The 22047-nt window shown below is 37.9% G+C and overlaps 1 protein-coding gene across 3 annotated transcripts in view; it reads right to left on the bottom strand.

Annotated features, from left to right (window-relative positions):
* alk (ALK receptor tyrosine kinase) overlaps positions 1–22047 on the bottom strand; it is a 193628-nt gene that overhangs the window by 33651 nt on the left and 137930 nt on the right. For all 3 annotated transcript variants that reach the window (XM_077621023.1, XM_077621025.1, XM_077621026.1), the window contains 6 exons: positions 17974–18105; positions 13346–13474; positions 11989–12092; positions 8628–8800; positions 7434–7534; positions 1592–1711 (listed from right to left, as the gene is read on the bottom strand). In XM_077621023.1, coding sequence (XP_077477149.1) covers positions 1592–1711; positions 7434–7534; positions 8628–8800; positions 11989–12092; positions 13346–13474; positions 17974–18105 — 759 coding nt within the window. The remainder of the gene's footprint in view (positions 1–1591; positions 1712–7433; positions 7535–8627; positions 8801–11988; positions 12093–13345; positions 13475–17973; positions 18106–22047) is intronic.

Genomic DNA, 22047 nt, shown 5'->3' with positions numbered 1-22047 from the left:
GTCAGGTCCGCAAGGAGAGAGAGAGAGAGAGCAGACACCCAGCGAATGTTAAGCACCCTCGGCTGTTCTCCAACTTCGACTTCTTTGCCCTCTATGGTTACTATCTCTGATAATGACTACGGAAAGACTAGCGACAATTTCAGCCAGGAGGTCATAACTGGAAGCGAAACGACATCCCACCTTTCCTTTTATCAAAAGGAATGTTGAGACGATACAATTTTTGCTTGCTGATACCAATTCTGACTAGTGGCCAATGCAGGTATTGTAACAAAACTACTTTTATCTATTTATTGTTTTTTTACATATGTAGTTTTTCCCCCATGAATTATTTATTTCACTGGAAATAGCTGTTGTTATTTCATTAATATACATTAAGCCCTGTAATCTTGCAATTGGATACATGAAAACACTGATTAATTGGGTTGAGATGTAACATTTATCATGTGATTTGAAACATGATTCACCAAAAGTGACAACTGAAAGGGTTAATCGAGCACACCGCTTTTATTCTTCCCCTCGGGAAAAACATAAAGTAGATTAATGTAATTACTATGACATGCTGAGATTTCCAGGGACCAACATCAGTTGGCATTCCTCGAACTTCATCTATCACATTTATTTGATCGCGGGATGCTGACAGTTAACAGATTTTTAGGGAAACATGTTTCCTACCCGAGGCAATAAGTAGAAAAAGATTTCCCATCCAGTTTACCAAGCAAATGTAACAGCGCTTTTTTTTATTTTTTATAATGTGTTGGCTGTTTGAAAGCTTGCAGGCTAGGAAAATGTGTTTGAGGGAAAATTTGATAAGACTAACAGGAATGTACGACTTTCGATGTAGAAGACTGCTTGTTGTTGCCCTGCTGGAGCAAAGAGGGGAGGAAGCGTGAGTGGGAAAATGTCAAGTCTGTGTAACCGTCTACATTGACATTCTCAAGAGACAAATTGAAGGATTTTATACTTTGCAAGTGCTTGTCCTGCTTCATTTATTACCAAAGGAGATCTCTACAGGACTCCTGCTGTTGTGGGGTGGAAGCAAAACAGAGGGGGGTGCGCTTACTTTATTATGGTCTGTGTCTTGTCAAACAACATGTATTCAGAAGGATTGTCAGTCAGTGCAGGCATGTGTGAGTTTGAGGCAAAGACATTGAAAGAACAACTATGGCAGAATTCAACCTGTGATACAATAGTACCCCAATTTATGATATATTTTTTTCCAGAATTAGTTCCCTTACTTGGATTTTCATAAGCAGAGGCGTATTTTACATGTCAAAGCCCTAATTTGTTCCAAAACCTAAAAGTATACCAATTTTGTAGGAAATAAAAAAGTGTGCTAACTTCATAGAGACACAGCCAATGGGAGGCCAGTGGAGTGTTGGGAGATACCCCAAGGGAAAGCAACTCCATCACGACAATTTCAAACTAAAATACATGATGCTACTAGACGATATTTGAATTTTGCAGATTTCTCAGTTTGTAACTTGAAATTTATTTCGTATCTAGAGACAACATTTTCCCATTGAGGCGTTTCGTAACCAGAAGATTTCACAAGTAGAGGCATTCATAATTCGAGGTACAAATTCACACTTACGGTAATCTGTAGTAGGCAAGTTTCTCAGTGGAATCCCGATGAACGGGGTTGTGGGGGTGACCAGCGGTTTTAGAGGCGACCTTGTCGTACTACTGTGCACCGGTGGGAACTCTCCATTTGCTGAAATGAAAATGTAACGTGTTATCACAAAGGTATTGCATTTGGACCTCCGTGTAGAGCAGAGAAAGGTAGTTGTTATCACATTAAATATACAAGTGAGCACATTACCAGCACATCCTTTACGGCCATTGAATATGTGGAACCTGCAGTAAGGGTTTCATTTGGCTATAAAAGAGAGAGGGAATGGATAGATCCAATTTTCTCTTCCTCTATCTCTTCCAACGGCGAATGGGTAAGCACATTCGGTCTGGCTCTTTTGTAGCAATCCATCAAGCCTCGGGGCCCCACCACATTTCCAGGACTGAGATCATATGCTTGCTGCTACCTTGATCTCATCCTGCCTAAACTCTCTCCTAGGGTGAAGTCTTCTTGGCAAAAGGGCGCCTGATTGGCTATTACTGCACAAGATAGAGGAAGTTCTGCCCCCGAAAGATCTTTAAAGTAAGGGTGACTAATTTTAGATGCAGTGTTTGGAGGCTGGCCTGGAAAACTGTCACCTCTGCTCGTTCTGCATGTTTCAGTGGGGAGAAAAGATCAGATTTAATGGTTGCTCAACTGAAAGGATTTGGAAATCAATCATTTTTGGTGATGACGTCAATGAATGCATTAAATTACACTGCAAACTCTGCGCTTTAATGGCTGAGAAACCTTCATCGGGTCAAATCAGGAGATGTCATGTGTAGTATGGTGTATGAAATACTTTTTGGAAAACAATTATCTCGTAAGGACAATACAAGTGAGTTTATATGCGGACAGCTACAACTATATGTCATTTCAGCGAATTTGATAGACGGCATTTGTTGTCAAAAGCTTTGCAATTTCAGACGTGGAGGCAAACAGAACAGTTTTCCTGTAAAAAATGTTTTCTCTTGCTGTACAGAAGCATCTGAACATTTGAACAACTGGTAATAAAAACTGCTTCTGCCTTGACCTAAAATTTGATCGTGCAATTGTGTGGCCATGTTTTTATACGAGGACATAGTAATGCTTTGACAGTGCTAATAAACTGTAGCTTGTGTTTGGTTTGGTTATATACTTTAAATTAAGGTACACACGGAATATTGAACTTAAATGCAATTGTAAAAAGAGTATGTCAATACAACAATTAATGCTTCTGCATTTTCATCGATATGGCTAAACATTAAAAATGAGAGTTTATTATCAGAGTTAATCACGATTTAAAAAAAAATGCAAATTATTTTTAAAGTACTGTTTCAGCTGTAGTCTATATTGTTCCTTTACAATGTTTTTCAGTTTGATCGTTATTTTATTTTATTTTTTTATGTTACAATAGGGACTGTTATGTTCTATAGAAAATGCCACCGTACTGAAATAAACAGCGAGGTACAAAGATCTACTATTTAGACAAACATCTTTGACAGGAACATGATTGCCCACAACTATGATAATAATCCTTATACGGTGACAAAACGGTTACACTTAACTAAATGACACTCCTATAATTGTTACAAGAAAAAAATGACAAAACGTGCCTTTAAAAGACCAGTTTACAAAGAGAACCATGTTGTTTTGGAAAAACCTACATAATGACACTCAAATATTGTACTCAAAGAAAAACGGAAATGTACATCAACTGCTATGGACAGCATGTATAGCGCTGATAAAAGAATAGCTGCGGTCTTTAGTTTTCTCGAAAAAAGATAAGCAGCATGGCAGGATTATGCATTCCTTGTGTTTGCTTTTTTTCTTTTTCTTTTCCTTTTCCTCTGTTGACACCATTTTAACATGGAATATTTCCAAAGCATTATATAGCAAATATCCAACACAAATGTTCTTTGTCAACATGTCCTCTTCAATGCCTGCCTTCTGCCTATTCAATAAAAAACAAAAAAAATAAGGATGTTTTTTTTTATCTGCCTATGACTGGGGCGTCCAATCGTTTTTCTCTGAGTGCCGCTTTTACTGAAAAAAAATCTCCAGTTTTTACATTAGTCTCTACATGTCAGGTATTCATTCACCCCTCAGTTGAGAAGCGCAATGTAGGCTAAATTTAAGCTTCTTGTGCAGGCCATTTTCAATGACTTTCATCATTTGTGGAGGGCCAATGAAAATTAGGCAGCGGGCTGCAGTTTAGACACCCCTGACCTATGGATTATATATATTTAAATCTCATAAACTCTGTCAGACAAACGCACGGTGTGAAAAATATAAAGATTCATCTTTCATATCAGCCATGGTTGCAGGGTGCCGGAGCAGACTACACCCTTTACTCAGTCACACTCGCAATCACCCACTTACATGAACAATGAAAAACAAATTAGAATTCAATAGTGACCGTGTTCATGTCACAAAATGTTAATGTCGAAACACTTTGAGAATCAGACTCATCCACTAAAAGATTGTTTTTTTGCACCCACATATATTTGTGACATGTCTCAAATTGTCCCCTCATAATACAACGGGGATTTCAAAGCTTAAACTCTTTTCACACAGCCGTGAACGCCAGGTAGAAAATCAATAGCTCCTTCCCAAGGTTGTAATTCTCCAATGAAAATGATCATTTAAACCTTTGCTGGTTGAAAGCCCTACGCAGATTTGATGGATCACGTAAGACATAGAGGTGAAAATAATACATTTGTTTGGTAAAATGAGTGGAATCACTTAACTCACCCTCCCGCGGGAAGTGAGAGGCTTATTATATGTGTTGTTTTAACACTAGCTCAGCATGTTTTATGCGTGTGACAATCCAGATGGAAAGGGGAATACAGCGGACTAGGCAGTGCTGGAACATGCATCGTTGAAATGTTGCTGTGAGAACTAGCAAGCGAGTTGACACAGTGGCATGAATAGGAGCCCTGCGAAAAGATGATTGATATGTCACTTTTCGTTAGTAGAGGACATGAAAGCCCCCAGAAGCCAAAAATATTGCAGTCCGATATTAAAATGTAGGGAGGGTCGACTTGAAATCCTTCCACTTGTATTGGTTAAATTGACAATCAGAATCAGGCAAAAGAAAAGATCTGCTTTTAAAATGTAATGTATGTCAATGGCAGGGAAACATGAACACTCACATGCCAGCCTTTATAATTGAAATGACGATGATGACTATAACTGTCAATGTGTCAGGAGCAGCTCGTTTGTACCTCCTGGCTTGCCGTTAAGTTCGAGCAGTTGCGAGTGATTCATGATTACTTCCGGATGTGTGTATTTAAACACCACGGAAGTAGTATTCATTGTCGGATCGTACTGCGTGATACTGCATACATCGCTGCAAGGGTATTGTTCTCCATGCTCCGGTTTTGTTTCGTTTTGGATTACAAGTCCTTGTTATTTCGTAAGGTTTCCTGAGTTATTAAAAGTTATTATCATGAGCACAGTTCGCCTCGTCCCCTCCTGCTTCCCCGCTACTGGGTCCAAATCCCTCCGATCGCGCCATGACGTCTCGGCGCGATCGTAACACAATGACAGTGAAAGAGTTAAGGGCTACAAGCAACAGAATAATCCAGCGGTAGATTTGGTAAATATACATATTTAGTATATTGACTAGTTTTACTTTTACACTAGTGAAATAAACCACGCAGAAGAAAGAGAAAATATCCAGAATTATCATAAATCTTGAAAATCCCAATCAAGATAGCTGAATATTTTACTTTGGATTAGTTTTTGTTTATTTATTAAAACCAAAATATTTAAACAAAATATTACTTTGTGCTGGACAACTGATATGCAAAAAAAAGAAGGATTTAAGATTTTTTCGCTTTTATATGGCTATATTAATGTACAAGTTCGGCAAAAAAAGACATTTGGTTCTGGTGGCTATGTATTGGATTGGGACTTTAATAGTGACTACTTCATTTGCATAAACACACCTGAGGGACTATTAGGCATCAGCCCTGACACGTCCTTTCTCTTTTAACAACCAGTGGTGCAATAAATTCATTACTAAGAATATTTTATAGATTATTATTATTATTACAAATTTTATACGACACTTCATTTCGAAAAGATGGGTAGTCAGCCTTTTGGAACAGTACAGCGGTAGAGTCATAGTGTCCCAAACGAAACGGTGAGGGTCTCTTCTAACTAACTATGTGGAAGTATCCTCGAGCAAGATGTTAAAGTCGTCGAATGAGGAGACAGTGTCAAAGCGCTTTGAGCAACTTGACGGTAGGTAGAAAAGCGCGATACAAGTGAAAATCCATTAACGTTAGAATGGTCACATCTAAATTGTATTCCATGACAGTGTTGCAATCCCCGGGATTGATGAGGTTAGTCATAAAGAATTCATGTGCGTCTTCAGCATCTCCCATTAACTGCTTGGACTGACAGGCAATAAAATGTGACCGAGTCGAACGTAGATGGATGACATGGATACCTGCTCTGGATTAAGAGCTTGCCATCTGGAAAGTGAGCAAATAGACAGATGTTCCTGCAGTGTTGCAAAAACAGAGCTGCCAATCAAGGGGAAATGAAGCACACATTGCTGCCGTCCCCTGGAAAATGTCATCGCTTGGGACGGGAAGGCTTCGGCGTTGACAAAGGGTGGGCGTGGATCTCCTTCGGTCTAGACCTCAGGTGTCAACGTGAATGTGTCAGATCCATGTATTATAAAATTCAAATGAAGATTATAAATAGAGAATATTTACTGCCCCATTTTTTTAGAAAAGATATTTCATCCAAAACAATGAAAATATGTATTTCTTATTTAGTTATTATTTTTATTTTTAAGAAAATCTAAAAAAAAATGAAACAGAATATTGTTTTTCCAATAAAATCTAGTTCTGAAAATATATTTACTCTCTTTTAGATTAAAAATTATGTATTTAAAAATATTTTTTTAATCTAAAGTTGTTACCGATTTAATTTACAAGAGAGGCATGAAAATATGGAAAAGTAATCACAAAACATTGCACAAGTACAAAAGTAGTTGACAGCTGCTATACTAATAAAACTAAAAAATTACCAACATAATCCATATCTTGTCACCCCATTATCAAATCTCAATTTAAATCTGTAGTTGGAGCCCTGCTTTATGTTCAACATTATTTTTTCCCGACTGTTAATCAAGTTCAATGTTGAACTCCATCAAGCTGATTGCTGTTGGCACTAAAACACCGTTTAGTCTATCACCTGATTAGAAAATTGAAGGGTCTACCCGTTTGCAGGTGTCTCCAAGTTTGCATAAGATAAGATTTATCTGTCTGACAACATTCCATATTAGTACGAGTCCTCTCTATTGGTTCAATTTTAGTGAAATATGAAAATTGGAATCATATAATTTGGAAAATTGGTTAAGATTCATAATTTAATATATCAACATTTCTCAGTGTTTCTTTATTCTCGGTGAATTCACTGCTCATCTAAAACTGGATGTTATTTTGACATCGCAAAGGTTCTGTGGCATTATTACTCACGTCACATATCAAACATGTATCCTGAGGAAGGAAGAGACGGAGGAGTCTTGAACTCTTAACCTTTCGTTCTCTGTCATCTTGCTTCTGTTTTGATTCTTTGCCTGTTTTCAGCCTTGCTCAATTTAACTGAGTTGTTATTGTTCCAGAAGGGAGGGATTTACTTTAAGATTTACGGGATACAAAAATGCACTTCTGTTAATGGCGGCATGAAAATGTTCTGCAGCTAAATTATTAGGAATCAAAACATTAAAAATAATCAGCATATTTCAATGATGGATGCAGTGTTTTCCTTACAAAAAAAAAGATAGAAAATGACAAGGTGTGAATCTGAGTTAAGTAGTACTCACAAGCAAGGAAGCAGTTCATACTGAAGGAGATGTTGTCAAGGGTCATAACGGACCCAGGTCCAAGCCCCGGTCCATCTTCTGAGTTAAAACTAAGCCAGAACCTACAGAGGGAGAGTAAACTTAAATCAATATAGACACAAAAAGGTCTAATTGCTGCCAATGGAATGGAAGCAAACAAGAATGGCCTTAACATTTTTGTACGAGAGGCATGAAACAACAGAAGAGCTCTAATGGTCTTATACAAGTAAGGAATTGAATAGAAGTGTCTGTTGAGTTTTCATATTGTAGAAATAATACAGTCTGATTATTATTACACATGAATAATTTAATCCAGTATTACTTTAGGTGGAATTACCTGTGACTAGGATGAATAAATTTACTTGTGATAGCAGAGTAGTATTAGATGACCTATTTTTCTATTGAGATTTTAATTGAAAATACAATTTCTCGATCAGTATCAATTATTTTCTTCTTAAACATATTCTGACTTGCATTTATGTGTACTAATGGACGGTCATGTTCCAACACCGGTCAGCACTTGAAAATGTACTTAATCTCTAGAAAAGGTCACCTTGCAAAGATTATAAAGTTCAATTGGTGGTTATGAACATGACATTCTAATTTAGGTCAAAGAACCGCTGACTACATAACACAGGAATAAAAAATTAATCAGCCTCAGTGGAACAGGATTACTCGAGCTCAAAAAGCAGAGAAAGCACCAGTCATGCAAATAAAGACGAAATGCTTTATGTGGCTTCCTTTGCTTTTTACCTTCCGTGTGTTTAGCATTAACATATCTTTCCTTTGAGGGGAAATCAGGAATCTGGCTAATTCCAAAGTAGGAGGATGGAACCATGTGTACTCAATAAAATAATTCATCATGGTCAACCAAAACAAAAAGGAAGCAAAGCTTATTATGCAAATAGTACAATTGGGATTCTAATATTTTAGTCAACAGAAAATGGGATATAAATGTTTTCAATATCCATTCTTAGACCGAAACAGACCAAGAAGGACGTATCGGTCAAGATGCACTTTATCATGTATAAACAGTAAGTGTTTATGCTAATGTGTGACGGACAGGTACAATAGATGTTGATGACTGCTTAAATCTAAAAGCAATATGGTCCCTTAATGATAGCTCAGACACTCTGTCTTGATATAATCACGGAGTGACATGGGTGGGTGTCGTACCAGTCAGCCAGCCCATAAAGTGGAACCGTAACGAGTTTCCAGCCTCTCTTGGACGTAGGTTCGTTGGCCGAGTGCCACAGTTGGCGCTGGTCCTTGGGGCCAGTGCTGTTCTCTGATATCCACAAGGAGAGTGACCCTTTCTGTACACCTCCAGAACACATCCAGAACCGCACCTGTGGCAAATATTCAACAGTCAAGTCATTCCGCATACATTAAGACCACAATGAGCTTTATAATACCTGCAGTGACATAAATGAGTACTAAAAGAATGATGCACATTTTGTATTATGAAAAAATGTGGTATTTGCCAATACCACACAGCCAAAAATCAATATTGGGACACAACAAATTTAATCCCCAATAGACGATTGCTGTCCTAACTACATCTTATTGAAGGAATTGTTGAAGCCAGCTCAAATGAGAGCCAAAATGTCTTCCACGACAACCTGAATAGCTCTTTCCAATCAATAGCCTGTGAATAACATGACCTGAACGAATGGAAATATTGCTTTCTGTCACTGGTAACTGCAACAATTTTTCAATTCATCCACTACAACCCAGACCTTAGGTAAAAATAGGGATGTAAATAGCCCCATTTTTTTGCTTATCGTCGAAAATTCGATCCAATGAATTCATCAGTTCAGATGTCACACCAATTGGCCTGTCTTAATCCCCTTAAAGCTGAGAAACACGGCCTTTGATTTAAATGTGATTTGCATGTGTATTCCTTACCATGAACTGCTCACTCACTCTTCCAGGAAATCCTAAAGGTCAAAACTCCACCTTCCCTAAACCCTGGCTGCAAGATTTTGCTGGTGATGCGAAACAAACTCTGAAATTATTCATGGACAGATCTGGTGCTCAGACGGCTTTCCCTATAGAAGACCATGCAATCCAAGTCAATAAATCCCACATGCCCTTGTTGGAGAAACTTCATTTTACACTTAAATCCTCCAGAGGTTAAGTGACTTCCACAAGTGGCTAGCGTCACAACAAAAAGCCTTGACAAGGAAAATGGGAACAAAGAAAGAAGGCACAACAAACAGAATAATTCAAAACAAAAACAAGTGATGAATACATGGAGCGAGGAGCAGATTGGCACAAAAAGGGCATAATAGATGAGACCACTTATAACTAATGACACAATGAGTATACCACGAGACTCGCAAAGATAAAGCCTCGAACGATGTAAAAAAAAAATCAAAAATCCAAAACCACCATTCCATGAGCACCGAAACAACAAATATCTGAAGTTGCTAAACTCCAAAAGTCCAGTCCATGAACAGAGAGTCATTCAATAAAAACTTTATCCCATAAACTGATTGTGCCTACAGCAATAAGACTAAAATGTGAAAAAATTAGCCAATTCATCCAACTAAACAAATGAGAAGACAATAAATTGATTTGTCTTAAAATGTGATGACACAAGGGATGAATATTTTATATGGTCGAAGAAATCAAGTATAACGAGCGGCTCTCTAAAGATTCAGTGATTAATAGAATTCAACCAGGAAGATCATTAAGTTTGTTTTGCATCAAAACTACTCCTGCATGCTTCTCTGCAAATTAATCTAATTTTGTTGTTTCCTGAAGGGATACGGTCAGACTAATCTGGCTGGAAAACACAGAGCGGAACACAAATTAAACTGCAGGAAGAAAATAGCTGGACAGCTTGCCAACAACCATGAATTGCTAGCATGTCCCTCAACAGCATTTTATTAAAGCCGAGCACATAATTCTTCCTTCACCATTTACTGAGAAAGATGCTGCTTTAATTTTGATAAGCGTGACCGAATGAGCTAACCCAACCAGAAAACCGAATGTAACATCTTTATTTCAAGCACACTGATCCATTACACTTTGCGTTGCTTATCATATCCTTTGCGGAACCAGATGGTGATTTCGAGAACCCGCGATTGTGGGCAGTGGACATCGGGCAAGAGATGAGAGCGAGCTCTGTTAATACCCAAAACGAATATCGTCATTTTTAGGTGTCCAGGAGTCCGTGGGCCAGAACCACCAGCGACGATTACGTGTAGAGAATTGGGATTTAGTGTCTTCATCTGGGCTAATCTTTGGCCAGGCGTCAAGAGATTGCGGGAAAAAAAAACCTCCGACAGTTCAGCCGTCCACAAAAATCTCATTCGTTAGGCAGCGGGTTAGGGTTCTCCGTTCATGCGTTAACGTTGTACTTTCTCAATATTTCTAATTCTCTTCCAGCTGCTGTGATTTGACCTTTCAGGAGTGTCAAAACGTTGGTAGCATGCTATCACATTTTTAATGACTCCCCTCATCTATTTAATTGAAAGCAAAGGCACCAAAGCAACACCAATATTTGGCTTACGACGAAGCCATAATTGAGACTTCTCGGATAAAAACGCTTCATCTACATTTGCCTTCACAAGATTGTCAACACTTTGTAATCATGCTATCACATTTTTTATGACTCTCCTCATCTATTTCATAGAAAGCAAAGGCAGCAAAGCAACACCAATATTAGGCTTATTATACAGCCATAATTGAGAACTCAAGGATAAAAATGCTTCATCTACATGCTTCAGTAGCATCATGACCTACCAAAATTGTCATTTAATTTGATGTGTTGCTAGGTGGAAGATGATTTAGATTGACAAGGTCAGCCTTACAGTCTAGCCCTTACCCTGTTTTCCCCTTAAGACACAATGATAGAGACAGATCGCTGCGCGTTCCAAAGATTTCACATCAATGTTTAGATGTCTGGGAAAATATCAAAGCCGTCTTGACAAGACAGCATCTTTTAAGGGTCTCTGGTTGCCGACCCTTCCAGCTACACTGACTTTGCTCACCATGTTCTCTTCATTTTCTGATCACTAAACAAGTAGAGACTCACTATTAACAGTTTACAACAAACTGGGGATAATTGACATTATTTTAAGTATTAAAACTGACTATACATTTTTTTCCAGTCGTGAAAGTTGATCCATTCACGCATCATTTATCTTTCATACTGGTTTATCCTCTTGAGAGCCGTGGGGGTGCTGGAACCTATCCAAATTAACTATGTGTACGTGAAATACAACTGTCTTTGAACATAGGCAAATATCGGCTAGTTTTTTTGAGAATAATTGATGTCATATCATCATGAAATTGGTGATGTCATATCATGAAATTGGTGATGTCATATCATCATGAAATTGGTGATTTACCTCCGTAGTGATTAAAATAAAAATATAGGCCAATTGGTTAAGTAATACCAAAAATCAGGGTTTAGTTGGCTATTAAAAAAAATCCTAGCATTCGTACTGCTAACCAACTCTTGTTTCTACTTTTGCAATCCAAGAGTTCTGCATTTAGCATTCATAATGGAAAAAAATATGCTTACCGTGCATGGAGAATTCCTTAAAGGAGGAGGAAAGAGAGGACTCCTTAGTGATGATGAGTGACGTTGACCTTTGAACTGATTCCCCTCCATACCCAGTGTCGTACCTTTTTAACATAAACACAATTATCATACTATGGAAAACATCATAGCTAAATATCAATATAAAAAAATAGGTCTCGTGGCATTATAGACCAGAGTTTTTATATTTTTTATAAAAAATGCTCCCATGGTTCAGTCAGTCCACTTGACATCGAATTTTTGATATCTTTAGTTAATGGGAGTATGCTGACGCATGCATAAGTGAGTGTTATCCAACATGAATGGTGATGAACACTAATTCAGAACATAGTAGCTTTATATACAGTAATTACTGTAGTGCCATCGTTCTTTGCCAGTTAATAATAACTGTGACCTTGTATAATATGAATTTATTTTACAGCTAGACATACGGTCATGCATGAGCACACATCCCAATGTGGCATACACTTTCATGATAAGTATGTCCGCGTACAATACACATTTAATTATATGAACTAAAAGGAACGTGCCAGCCGAAATCTAGCCCACGTTTGCAGTTTAACATGTCATGATTCCGGAAATTGTCATCCTGTCAACTTTCTATATTGATTAAATATAATAATCTCCACATGCAAATGGGAAGGTGTGTAAAACCCAAGGCTTTAAATCAGAAAAATTGTCTTGTTGAACCCTAGTGTACTATTGTAGAATCACATTATCGCTTCTTTAATGCCTACTCCACTAAAGCTGCTTTTGGGACCCGAGTATTGGGCTTTTTTTCCTTACTGCATGACCTGTTATATTGCATATAATAAAACAACACACATGCAATAGTGTGCCACTAGCTTATTGTAAAATTATTCCTAGGCAATGCTTGTGGCAAGATTGTTTTTAGTGGATTGTTTTATTGCTCTATTGCTTGCTTTTCCACACTACAACACAGTTGTACTTGCGACTGAGGATTTTTAACTGTCAAAAGTATTACCATGCAACTCTACTGTTGGTACTTGATCAGCCATTGTTACAATTTTGAAGAGCCTAAATAGAATTTCATTCATTTGCTGCCGACCCACCCACTTCAAATGAATTGGATCTCAAATGGTGTCAATGGCAGATCAACAGTTAAGAAAGAAAATGGAAAATATTCTCCATTTCTGTCAAGAGAAGTACAAAATCTAATTTACATCACGACAAGAATTTTATGGTAACATGCAAAAACAAACAATGTTATGTATATTTTAGTATCGATACTTCTGACAACTCTACTGCATAAGAAACGGAAACTAAAAAATCAGAAATAACATTATAGATGATCTTGACTTCAATAGATTTAAACCACCTGAGGATGGGCAACTCTTTCTAGTAGCCTTGGCTGGATTCTGGAGTCTTCTCCAAGGGATGCCCATTATTGACTGCCAACCGCACTCGTCCTCTTCAAAAGAGCAGTAGCTTCCATTGAGGAAGCGGCCTGAATAAAAGAAAAAAAACAACAACAGATGAGCATATTTAGCAAGAGTTTGCAATGCTATAACAATAATGACAAAAGTTGGGTTGTATATAATGAGGGAGACAGACCCGGGAGTGGGAAAAAAAACCTGTGAGGAGGAAAAGCAATCAAGCGGAGATTTGGGCTCAACGAGAGTGAAAGTGGGATTGCCCAGGTAGAGGAAGCATGGGCCGGGGGGACTCATTGTGGCAGGGAAAATTTAAGGTTGGAGTGGAAGCTGAAACGGCCCCACAAAAACAAGTAGGAAATTGGAAAGGCCTTCGTCACGGGGATCGGAAAAGAGTGACAAGGGCGACTCTGGGGGAATTGAAGGCTCTCAGGTGGCCGAGCCATCGGTTTTTGGGAGTGACCATCAAGTGAATGGCGTGTGTCCGCAGCCTTTTCGCAGCCTTTTCGCAGCTTACTGCCAAGATATTTTAGTGACTTGAGCAGGCCATCAAACGCAGCCCTCTGGAACCATAAGAATGTTTGGTCCTTCTCGCCTCATTTCCACAACGACATCATGGGAAAATGCAAACTCTTTTATTCCTAACAAGATTTCCCCCTCCCTTGTTTGTCTAAGTAATTGACTGCATAAATCAAATACAACTTAGAACGGGCAAATACTGTAGATTTGATGGATTTGTTTTTATTTTTCCTCTCACTAAAGTCTTTTGCGGACTATCTTCAGATCACACAGAATTTAATGGATGACGAGGCTCGAGCAGCTGACACAGACCCTGACTACTGGGGTACACTAATGCGGTAGTGTCCAAATCATGGTCCGCTACCCAGTTTTTATTAGCCCGCAGCAAACGATGAAAAAAAAGACTGAATAGGACACCAGATGTGAATCACAGCAAATCTAGGGAAGACTTTTAATGTTGTCATATTTTCAAGCAAACCATGATTTGACAACTAATCTATGTATGTGAAAATGTTCAACCATTGGACACAACGGTCCGGGCAGGATAACATGTTAAATAACGTGACCGTTTGGTCGCCCGGACCCAAACAACTGGCGACCAAACGTCCGGCGACCAAAAGTCAGGCGACAAAACAAGGTAAAACAACACGGTCTACGCATCAATAAAAGCCAACAATGGCCCCGAGCAGTTTCACTGAGTGGACGTGTGAGTGTATAAGAGTTTGTATGTACATGAGTTGTCCCTTTAAGAAGGGACGTCAGTCAGGGTCTTAACAAGTTCTCCAACAAAACACGATAAAAGTACGGGAAATTTGGAGCTTTTCTTTAGCCTAATAATTAATAGGGCATTAAGTATGACTAAATAATAATTCGCAGTTTGTATTTAGGGAATTTGAGCAACAATTTTAAATGGTAATTATCAATAACCTTCCGGGCGACCAAACGTCCGGCGACCAAACGTCCGGCGACCAAATGGCCGAGTACCGTTTTTATTAGCCCGCAACAAAAGATGAAAAAATAAAAAAAATCACTGAATAGGACTCCAGTTGTGCATCACAGCAAATCTAAGGACCCTAAGAACCCTTTTCGTGTTGTTATATTTCCCAGCAACCCATGATTTCACAACTAATGTATGTAAGTGAAAATTCAATTTAAACCTTTTTAACGTCATCATAGCATCGTGTTTTGTTTACATGTGCGCTCGCCAATATTACTTATTACTTTTCCTTTACTTCTTAGTTAGCATGGGTAGAACAACAGCTGAAAGAAAAGCGATATTTCAAAGCAACAGCCTCATTAAGTAATAAAAAAAATATACAGTAGAAGGAGGATTCTTGCAGATTACCACTTATATAGCATGCACGCAATTCCCTTTGATGGAGGCAGCATTTCTCTGTAGTTTGATGGAATATGCTGAAAAGCAGCGGGGTGTCGGCAGAATTCCGATTGACGGAGATGTGAGTGAAATAAGGGCGAATGCGTGTATGTGTAATGATGCAGAGGCTGGATCGGGTACAGGCTAAATTGTACCTCCAAGTCAAAAGACTTGGTGATTGACACGTGTTATGATCGTTGCCTGTGAATCCCAAGATACCTTTTCCTGTTAATTAGCCTGCGTCTAGCTTAGAAAGGATTTAAAGAGATCAAATCAGGAAATTCACGGACAGATCACAAAGGATTGGCCTACCAAAAAGGAAAGCATGTGTGTTATTTTGCATTTTGAGGGTTAACAGTTAGTGAAGGTGTCCAAATTATGGCCACTACAATTTTTTTCTTAAATATGGCCCAGAAATTCTGTCTGCATTCTGTTTCATTTTTCAGATTTAACACGAGATGGAGTTATTCAATCAATGACTCGATTTACATTTCAAGTTGGCCCTCACATCCTTTGATTTTTCTAAACGCGCCTCTTGGAGGAAAAAGTTTGCACTCTCGTGTTTCAGATTAAGTAATCAACTGTCCGTGTCATAGCAAAAAAAGACTTAATGATCATCATTTTCGCTTGTCCTCAGTCATAGAGGATAAAGGTTATTACTATTTTAAGAAAAGATAGACAGGCCGTGCGAAGACTGGGCGTCAAAGCAAATGACAGCAGGACTTGATGAGTGTGCTTTCTCCTCTGTGCGAAGGCAAGGCGAAAGGTGAGTTGGAGATTTTGTCAAATCAACTCCCAGTGGACCTAAAGCAGCGTGTGTGGAAAGCTCAATGCTTTGCTTTGCAGAACAACCATCAGAAATTCCCATTCTAAATTAACGAATGAATTAAAGCAACTAACTATTTACATTTTTTCCTGCTTTTTATCTATATGTTTATACCAAGGATGTCAGACTCGGATTGGTTCGCGGGCCGCTTTAACGTCAACTTGATTTCACGTGGGCCGGACCATTTTAGATATAATATTTAGAGTTTTTTTATAAATGGATTAAAAGAACTGGATTAAAAGCCCTGAATATTCAGTTTTTTATAGATCTAAAACAATGTTTATTTTAGCTCTTTTTATATATTTTTTTATTTTACAGAATGATTTTTGAACTAAAAACACAGAAAAAAAATGATTAAAAAATTAAAATTATTGATTTAAAAAGGGGGAAAATCAGGACATTTAATATACATCTATACTCTTCATTTTAATTTGATCCTAAAACAGAAAGTCGGCACTCATGATTTACTTTCCGAAATGATGCGGGGGGCCAGATTTGGCCCCCGGGCCAACACTTTGACACATGTGGTTTATACAAAGAAATAGAATTATCAAGCATGGAAGCTCAATGCTTTGTCATTTGAATAATGACTAATTCCTGTCACATACACACACACACACACCTACGTGTGCACATCCAAAACACCCACCGCCAGATGTCTAGAATGAAGTAAGAAAACCAAGCCAAATCATTTATTTTTTATTTTTTATCAGCTCTTAAGGCTACTGAATATTTTGTCAGGAACTGTTTGATTTTTATCAGGAAGATATTCATCTATTCTCACAGTGTTATGGTGAATGTTCCGGTGTCTGGTTTCCCTGTATTTTTATTTCCTGTCTTGTCTGGTTTTGTTTTTTTTGTGTCCACCTGTGCTGTCCTGTCCATTTTTTTAGGTATTTAATTCACTGATTTATTTCTGTTATGTTCCGATTATTAGTTTTTCCCCCTTTTTTGCTTTCTTAATTCCATTGGACTTTGATGCTAGTTAATTAAACTTTCTTTTTATTTAAAATCCTAGTAAATATTTTTTTTAGAAGTACATGCTACTCTTTTTACATTTCTTAACATTTTTTTAATTGCAGTGCAGGCCATTTGCATACCGACACAATTAAAATTAAATTCATTTTCTAGGTTGCGGGGTGCTGAAGCCTATCCCAGCTGACATTAATCAAAAGGCGAACTAAACCCTTGACTGGTCGCCAGTCAGTCATAGGGTACAAATAGAGACAATTGCTATTTTTATTATTAAAAATAATTTTCAAATTACTTAATTGATTAATCATTGCAGCTCTATTCCTAATAATTACAAACACCATGTTATCACTCAATCTGAATATAGAATGTATCCAATCATTAATTTTCTGCACCACATATCCTCACATGGGTCACAGGGGTGCTGGAGCAGTCAACTTTGGGCAGTAGGCAGGGTACACCCTGATTTGGTTGCCAGCCAATCGCAGAGCAGAGAAGAAATTCATTCAATGTTCTGAATGGTGAAACATGAGCCCATGTAGTGTTTTACCGAGGCACTAAAAAAGGCAAGTAAATGCGCAAAAGCAAAACAAAACAAAAAAGCAGACAAAAATAACCACCCAGGGATATGTCAGGTGTGAGAAAAGCTCACCAAGCATACGATAGCGTATCTTCACAATTTCAAATGACTTTCCTGTTGCCTCGTTGTTGGGGGAGATTGCGTATGACATATTCATTAACTCTTCTTCTATGTGACTGAATTCACTGGTTTTCTTAAAACTGCAGAGCATCCCAATAACACTTCAATTTAGTAATTCGAAAAATACGTTCGGACAGCTAGCGTGATTTTTGACACGGTTACTAGAAGATGGTGTACTCACGACATCGCTCTCCCTCGTCATCCCCGAGTGGACAGTCTGTTCTGAAGTCGCATAGTTTGTCCAGTGTGATTGCAGGTCCTTCGTGACAATGGTACTTTCCCTCGAGGGTGATGGTCGGGCCTGCTGAGGAAGCTGGAAAACAGGAGAAAGTTGAAGAAAAATTATCATTAATTATTGGAGAAAACCGTTTCTCAAAATCAATGATTGTGACCAGTGACGTCCTCTAAAAAACTCTTTCGTCCAGTCACTTTTATTCGGGCTATAATGCAAATGTTATAGAACTCAGCCTTCCTGCTGGATTTTCACAGTTGTTTTTTTGTGCAGAAAAAGTGCAAATCGTATACATAAAACTAAATAATTCGCTTTAAAAGACAAACCAAATCAATGGAAATCAGAAACATTTACTTTTCCTAACAAGGAAAGAGGATCACTCAAGTATGAGGGGAAAAAATGGACTGAGAAAGCAAATACCCAACTACTACTTTGTCGTACTCTCCCTTTAAGGATTTCAAGTTGGCCCCTATATCCTTTGATTTTTCTAAAAGCGGCCATTAGAGAAAAAAGTTTAGACACCTCTGAGCTAAGCTAAAAATTATTAATCAAGAGAAAATCCACAGCAAGGTTGCAAAAGTACATCAGTCAGTGACATGAGCTAATTTATGTCTTGGTTTTAAGGGTGTATGACATCCTACGGCTGTCTTGTAGCAAGATAAATAACTTTCCCCGGTCTGCATAATCAACTGGCTTTGAGTACAAAGTATTCAACAGAAAAAAAACGAAAAAAAAAACAGTGACCCAGATATTCTTGGAGTTAGCAAAATGTGAGCTCATTTTCTTGCCCTTTTGTTCCCCAACATGCACAAACACAAATATGCAAACATACTGATTTGACGCACTGTACTTATTTTAAACAACCGACTTGCACCGTTGTGCATATTTTTGCATATCTATGCAAATAAGAGAACTGATGTTTTTGATATTCCCAGACTGTGGATGCCACATTCCCTACCCTCATATGTAGATCACAGGAAAGAAACCCTCCCGCAGAAAAGGTAAGGCTGATCTTGATTTACTCCTTTTTAAAAACATGTAGAGAACAGCTTTTCATCATGATTAAATAGTATGATTAGTAAAGAATGGCTCAGATGTGTGCGTACAAATTCTTAAACTTTGCTTCCAGATAACAGAGTTAATCGTGCACCGTATTGCTTCTGAGATGACTATACTGATCGAGGAATTATTATGCCTTTGGCAGCAGTAGATGTCCAATGCATTTTGACTAAGCTAACTTATTTCGCCAAAAATGAACTGGTCCAACCCACATGAGATCGAGTAATTGTAATGAATGTGGCTTGTAAACCAAACTGAATTTGACACCCCTGCCCTGGGGCTATTATGCTGTACAATGATACTCAGTCACCAAAATACCCACAAGCTTTCATAAGTTGCCCGTTTCCTCTTTTATTATTAACGTGACATTGGCGAGGACAAGCCTCTTTCCTATGTTAGTTTGTTTGTAATTCAAGAAAGTAAAATTAATGCGTCTGGCATCCCAAATTGTTGTCGTACAGCAGAAAAAACATCAAAAATTCCCATTCTATATTTACGAAGGACTTAAAGCAACTAACTATTTAACTTTTTTTCCTGCTTTTTAACTATATGTTCATACCAAGGGTGTCAGACTCTACTTTTTATAAATGGATTAAAAGAACTGGATTAAAAACCCTGAATATTCAGTTTTTTATACATCTCAAAACAATGTTTATTTTAGCTTTTTTTTTAAATATATTTTTAGATTTTACAGAATGATTTTTGAACTAAAAACACAGAAAAAAATGATTAAAAAATTACAATTATTGATTAAAAAGGGGGAAAATCAGGACATTTAATATACATCTATACTCTTCATTTTAATTTGATCCTAAAACAGAAAGTCGGCACTCATGATTTACTTTCCCGGGCCACACAAAATGATGCGGCGGGCCAGATTTGCCCCCCGGGCCGCCACTTTGACACTTGTGGTTTATACAAAGAAATAGAATTATAAAGCATATCAAAAGTAAGTACATGACCTAAACATGCCACACATGGTAAAAATAGACATCAAATTAAGTCCAGAAAAAGGCAAATATACTATTTGAAACAAATGAGATTGTTTGTTTATGACCATATTGGTTTATGGGTCTCAATGCAGGCTTGATATGGGCATTCATTCAAAACATGCATTATGCATTCATTGAGCTTCCTCTCAGTTTAATGCAAGCAGCATAATTCATTACTCGAAGAAAAAAATATTGCCAAACCTTAGGGCAAGGCATGTAAATCATTCTATTTCTATTAGCTCGAAGACAGTTGCATAAACACCTGAAAGTGGCCATGTCACCAAGCTTTGAGTTTCCACACTAGGTGAATTTGGCTAAACGTGGCTGCTGGAATCCAGAACTACTGCAGTCCTAAAATCCCACTTGTCATATCGCAAGAACAAGCAGGTCACTGGGTGTGTTTTGTCATCCGTGTTCTCATGAGGTTGGTTTTCAATTTTGAGGGGAATGATGTATGAGATGGAAAAGCCCAAAAGAGGTGATTTAAGAAGCAAAAAAAAAGCTTGTGGGCAGGTACAGCTAGATAAAAGATAATAAGATTATATACATAGTGTTTAAAAAAAAAGTCTTGTTAAGATTCTCAATCTAAATGCATAGGTTTCTATAATTGCATTTGCTTCCGTTAAAAAGAAGGTTCCACATGTGCAGTGAAATAATTAGAAAAACCAAACGCCTGTTATTTTTTAGTACACGATATTGAAATGTCAAAGCGCAGCTGGACAATTTTCTACTTTTTGGACATGGCTGCGTGGAAAAGCTTTCTCATTTGACATGTCTCTGTGCAGTCTTCCATTGGAAGAATGGGCAATCAGATTCCACTTTTCATTAGAACTGGTTGACTATTTTGTTGCTACGCACACGTGGCGTGGCCACAAATGGACTTTTCAAAGGCCTTAAAGTATGTCATCAGAGTTGTTGCTCATCAGCGTGTAAGATCTAAGCTTGTTCCTGATCATTTCTCTCTGCTTCTCGTGATGTTTATGTGCACATCAGCAAACAGGGCTCTAAAATGTGATTTGACAAGCCAGAGCATCCGCACTGAAGATGAATACGCAGGAATCTGATTAATGGAAGATTTTAAACCATATTATGTGAAATTTGACATGACATCACCACTACTGCACATGAAATACAAAACATTTCAGCAAATGTCCATTCGATAAAGCTTAAGTCATCTGAAAGTGAACAATCTAATCATTATCATGCAAATATAATACAATGGAATGCAGTTGAGGTGATGACAATTGTTTCTCAAATGATCGCTTCCCAATAATATCCGACTCCAAAGGGTATTATTTTCCATCATTTGCCCAAATAAATAGTGGCTGCCTTCCAGCGATTCTCAACTGGTCGGTTGAGAACCATTTTTGGGTCAATTGTAAAGAGATAATTGACAAATGATTCATTTTAAAAATGCAGTTGTCATCATTCGTTTCTTAAAGTGCTCAATTAGAACAAGCATGTGAACTTGTAAAATGATTTCAAAATGTTCCAAGGCTCTTTTTTTCCCAAATACACTCTCTTAACTCTTCACACCAACTATAAAAGTGCCCTGAATTGACTTCACCAGTTGTTCTGCTGTTGCTCCCATTAATTCCACAACAGATGAATTCCATGTCTCTCATCATATTTGTGTCATCCAATGTCAACCTTATCTTATGCTACCCCAAACGAAGGAGGCGTGTTACTTCATTCTGCAGTCATCTCCCGCATACTCCCAACCCTCACGAGGATACAGAAAACGGATGAATGGAATATCAAGGACATTGATTTAATTGCCATCTCTGCCGGCAACCATTCACCCTCCTCAACATCAATTCTTTATCCACCACAGATGACCTGGTTTCTGTTTGTAATGTTGTTTTCAAATAGTACTCGAGTTCCTTTCAAAACCCAGGCTGCTTCATTCACGAACTTTGTCCTTCGGGTAACACCTACCCAGTTTCTTAGCCAAGGCAATTGGATATCGCAA

Source organism: Stigmatopora argus, chromosome 15, assembly GCF_051989625.1.
Source record: "Stigmatopora argus isolate UIUO_Sarg chromosome 15, RoL_Sarg_1.0, whole genome shotgun sequence".
Classification (NCBI taxonomy): Eukaryota; Metazoa; Chordata; class Actinopteri; order Syngnathiformes; family Syngnathidae; genus Stigmatopora; species Stigmatopora argus.
This window is presented reverse-complemented; position numbering and strand designations above follow the sequence as displayed.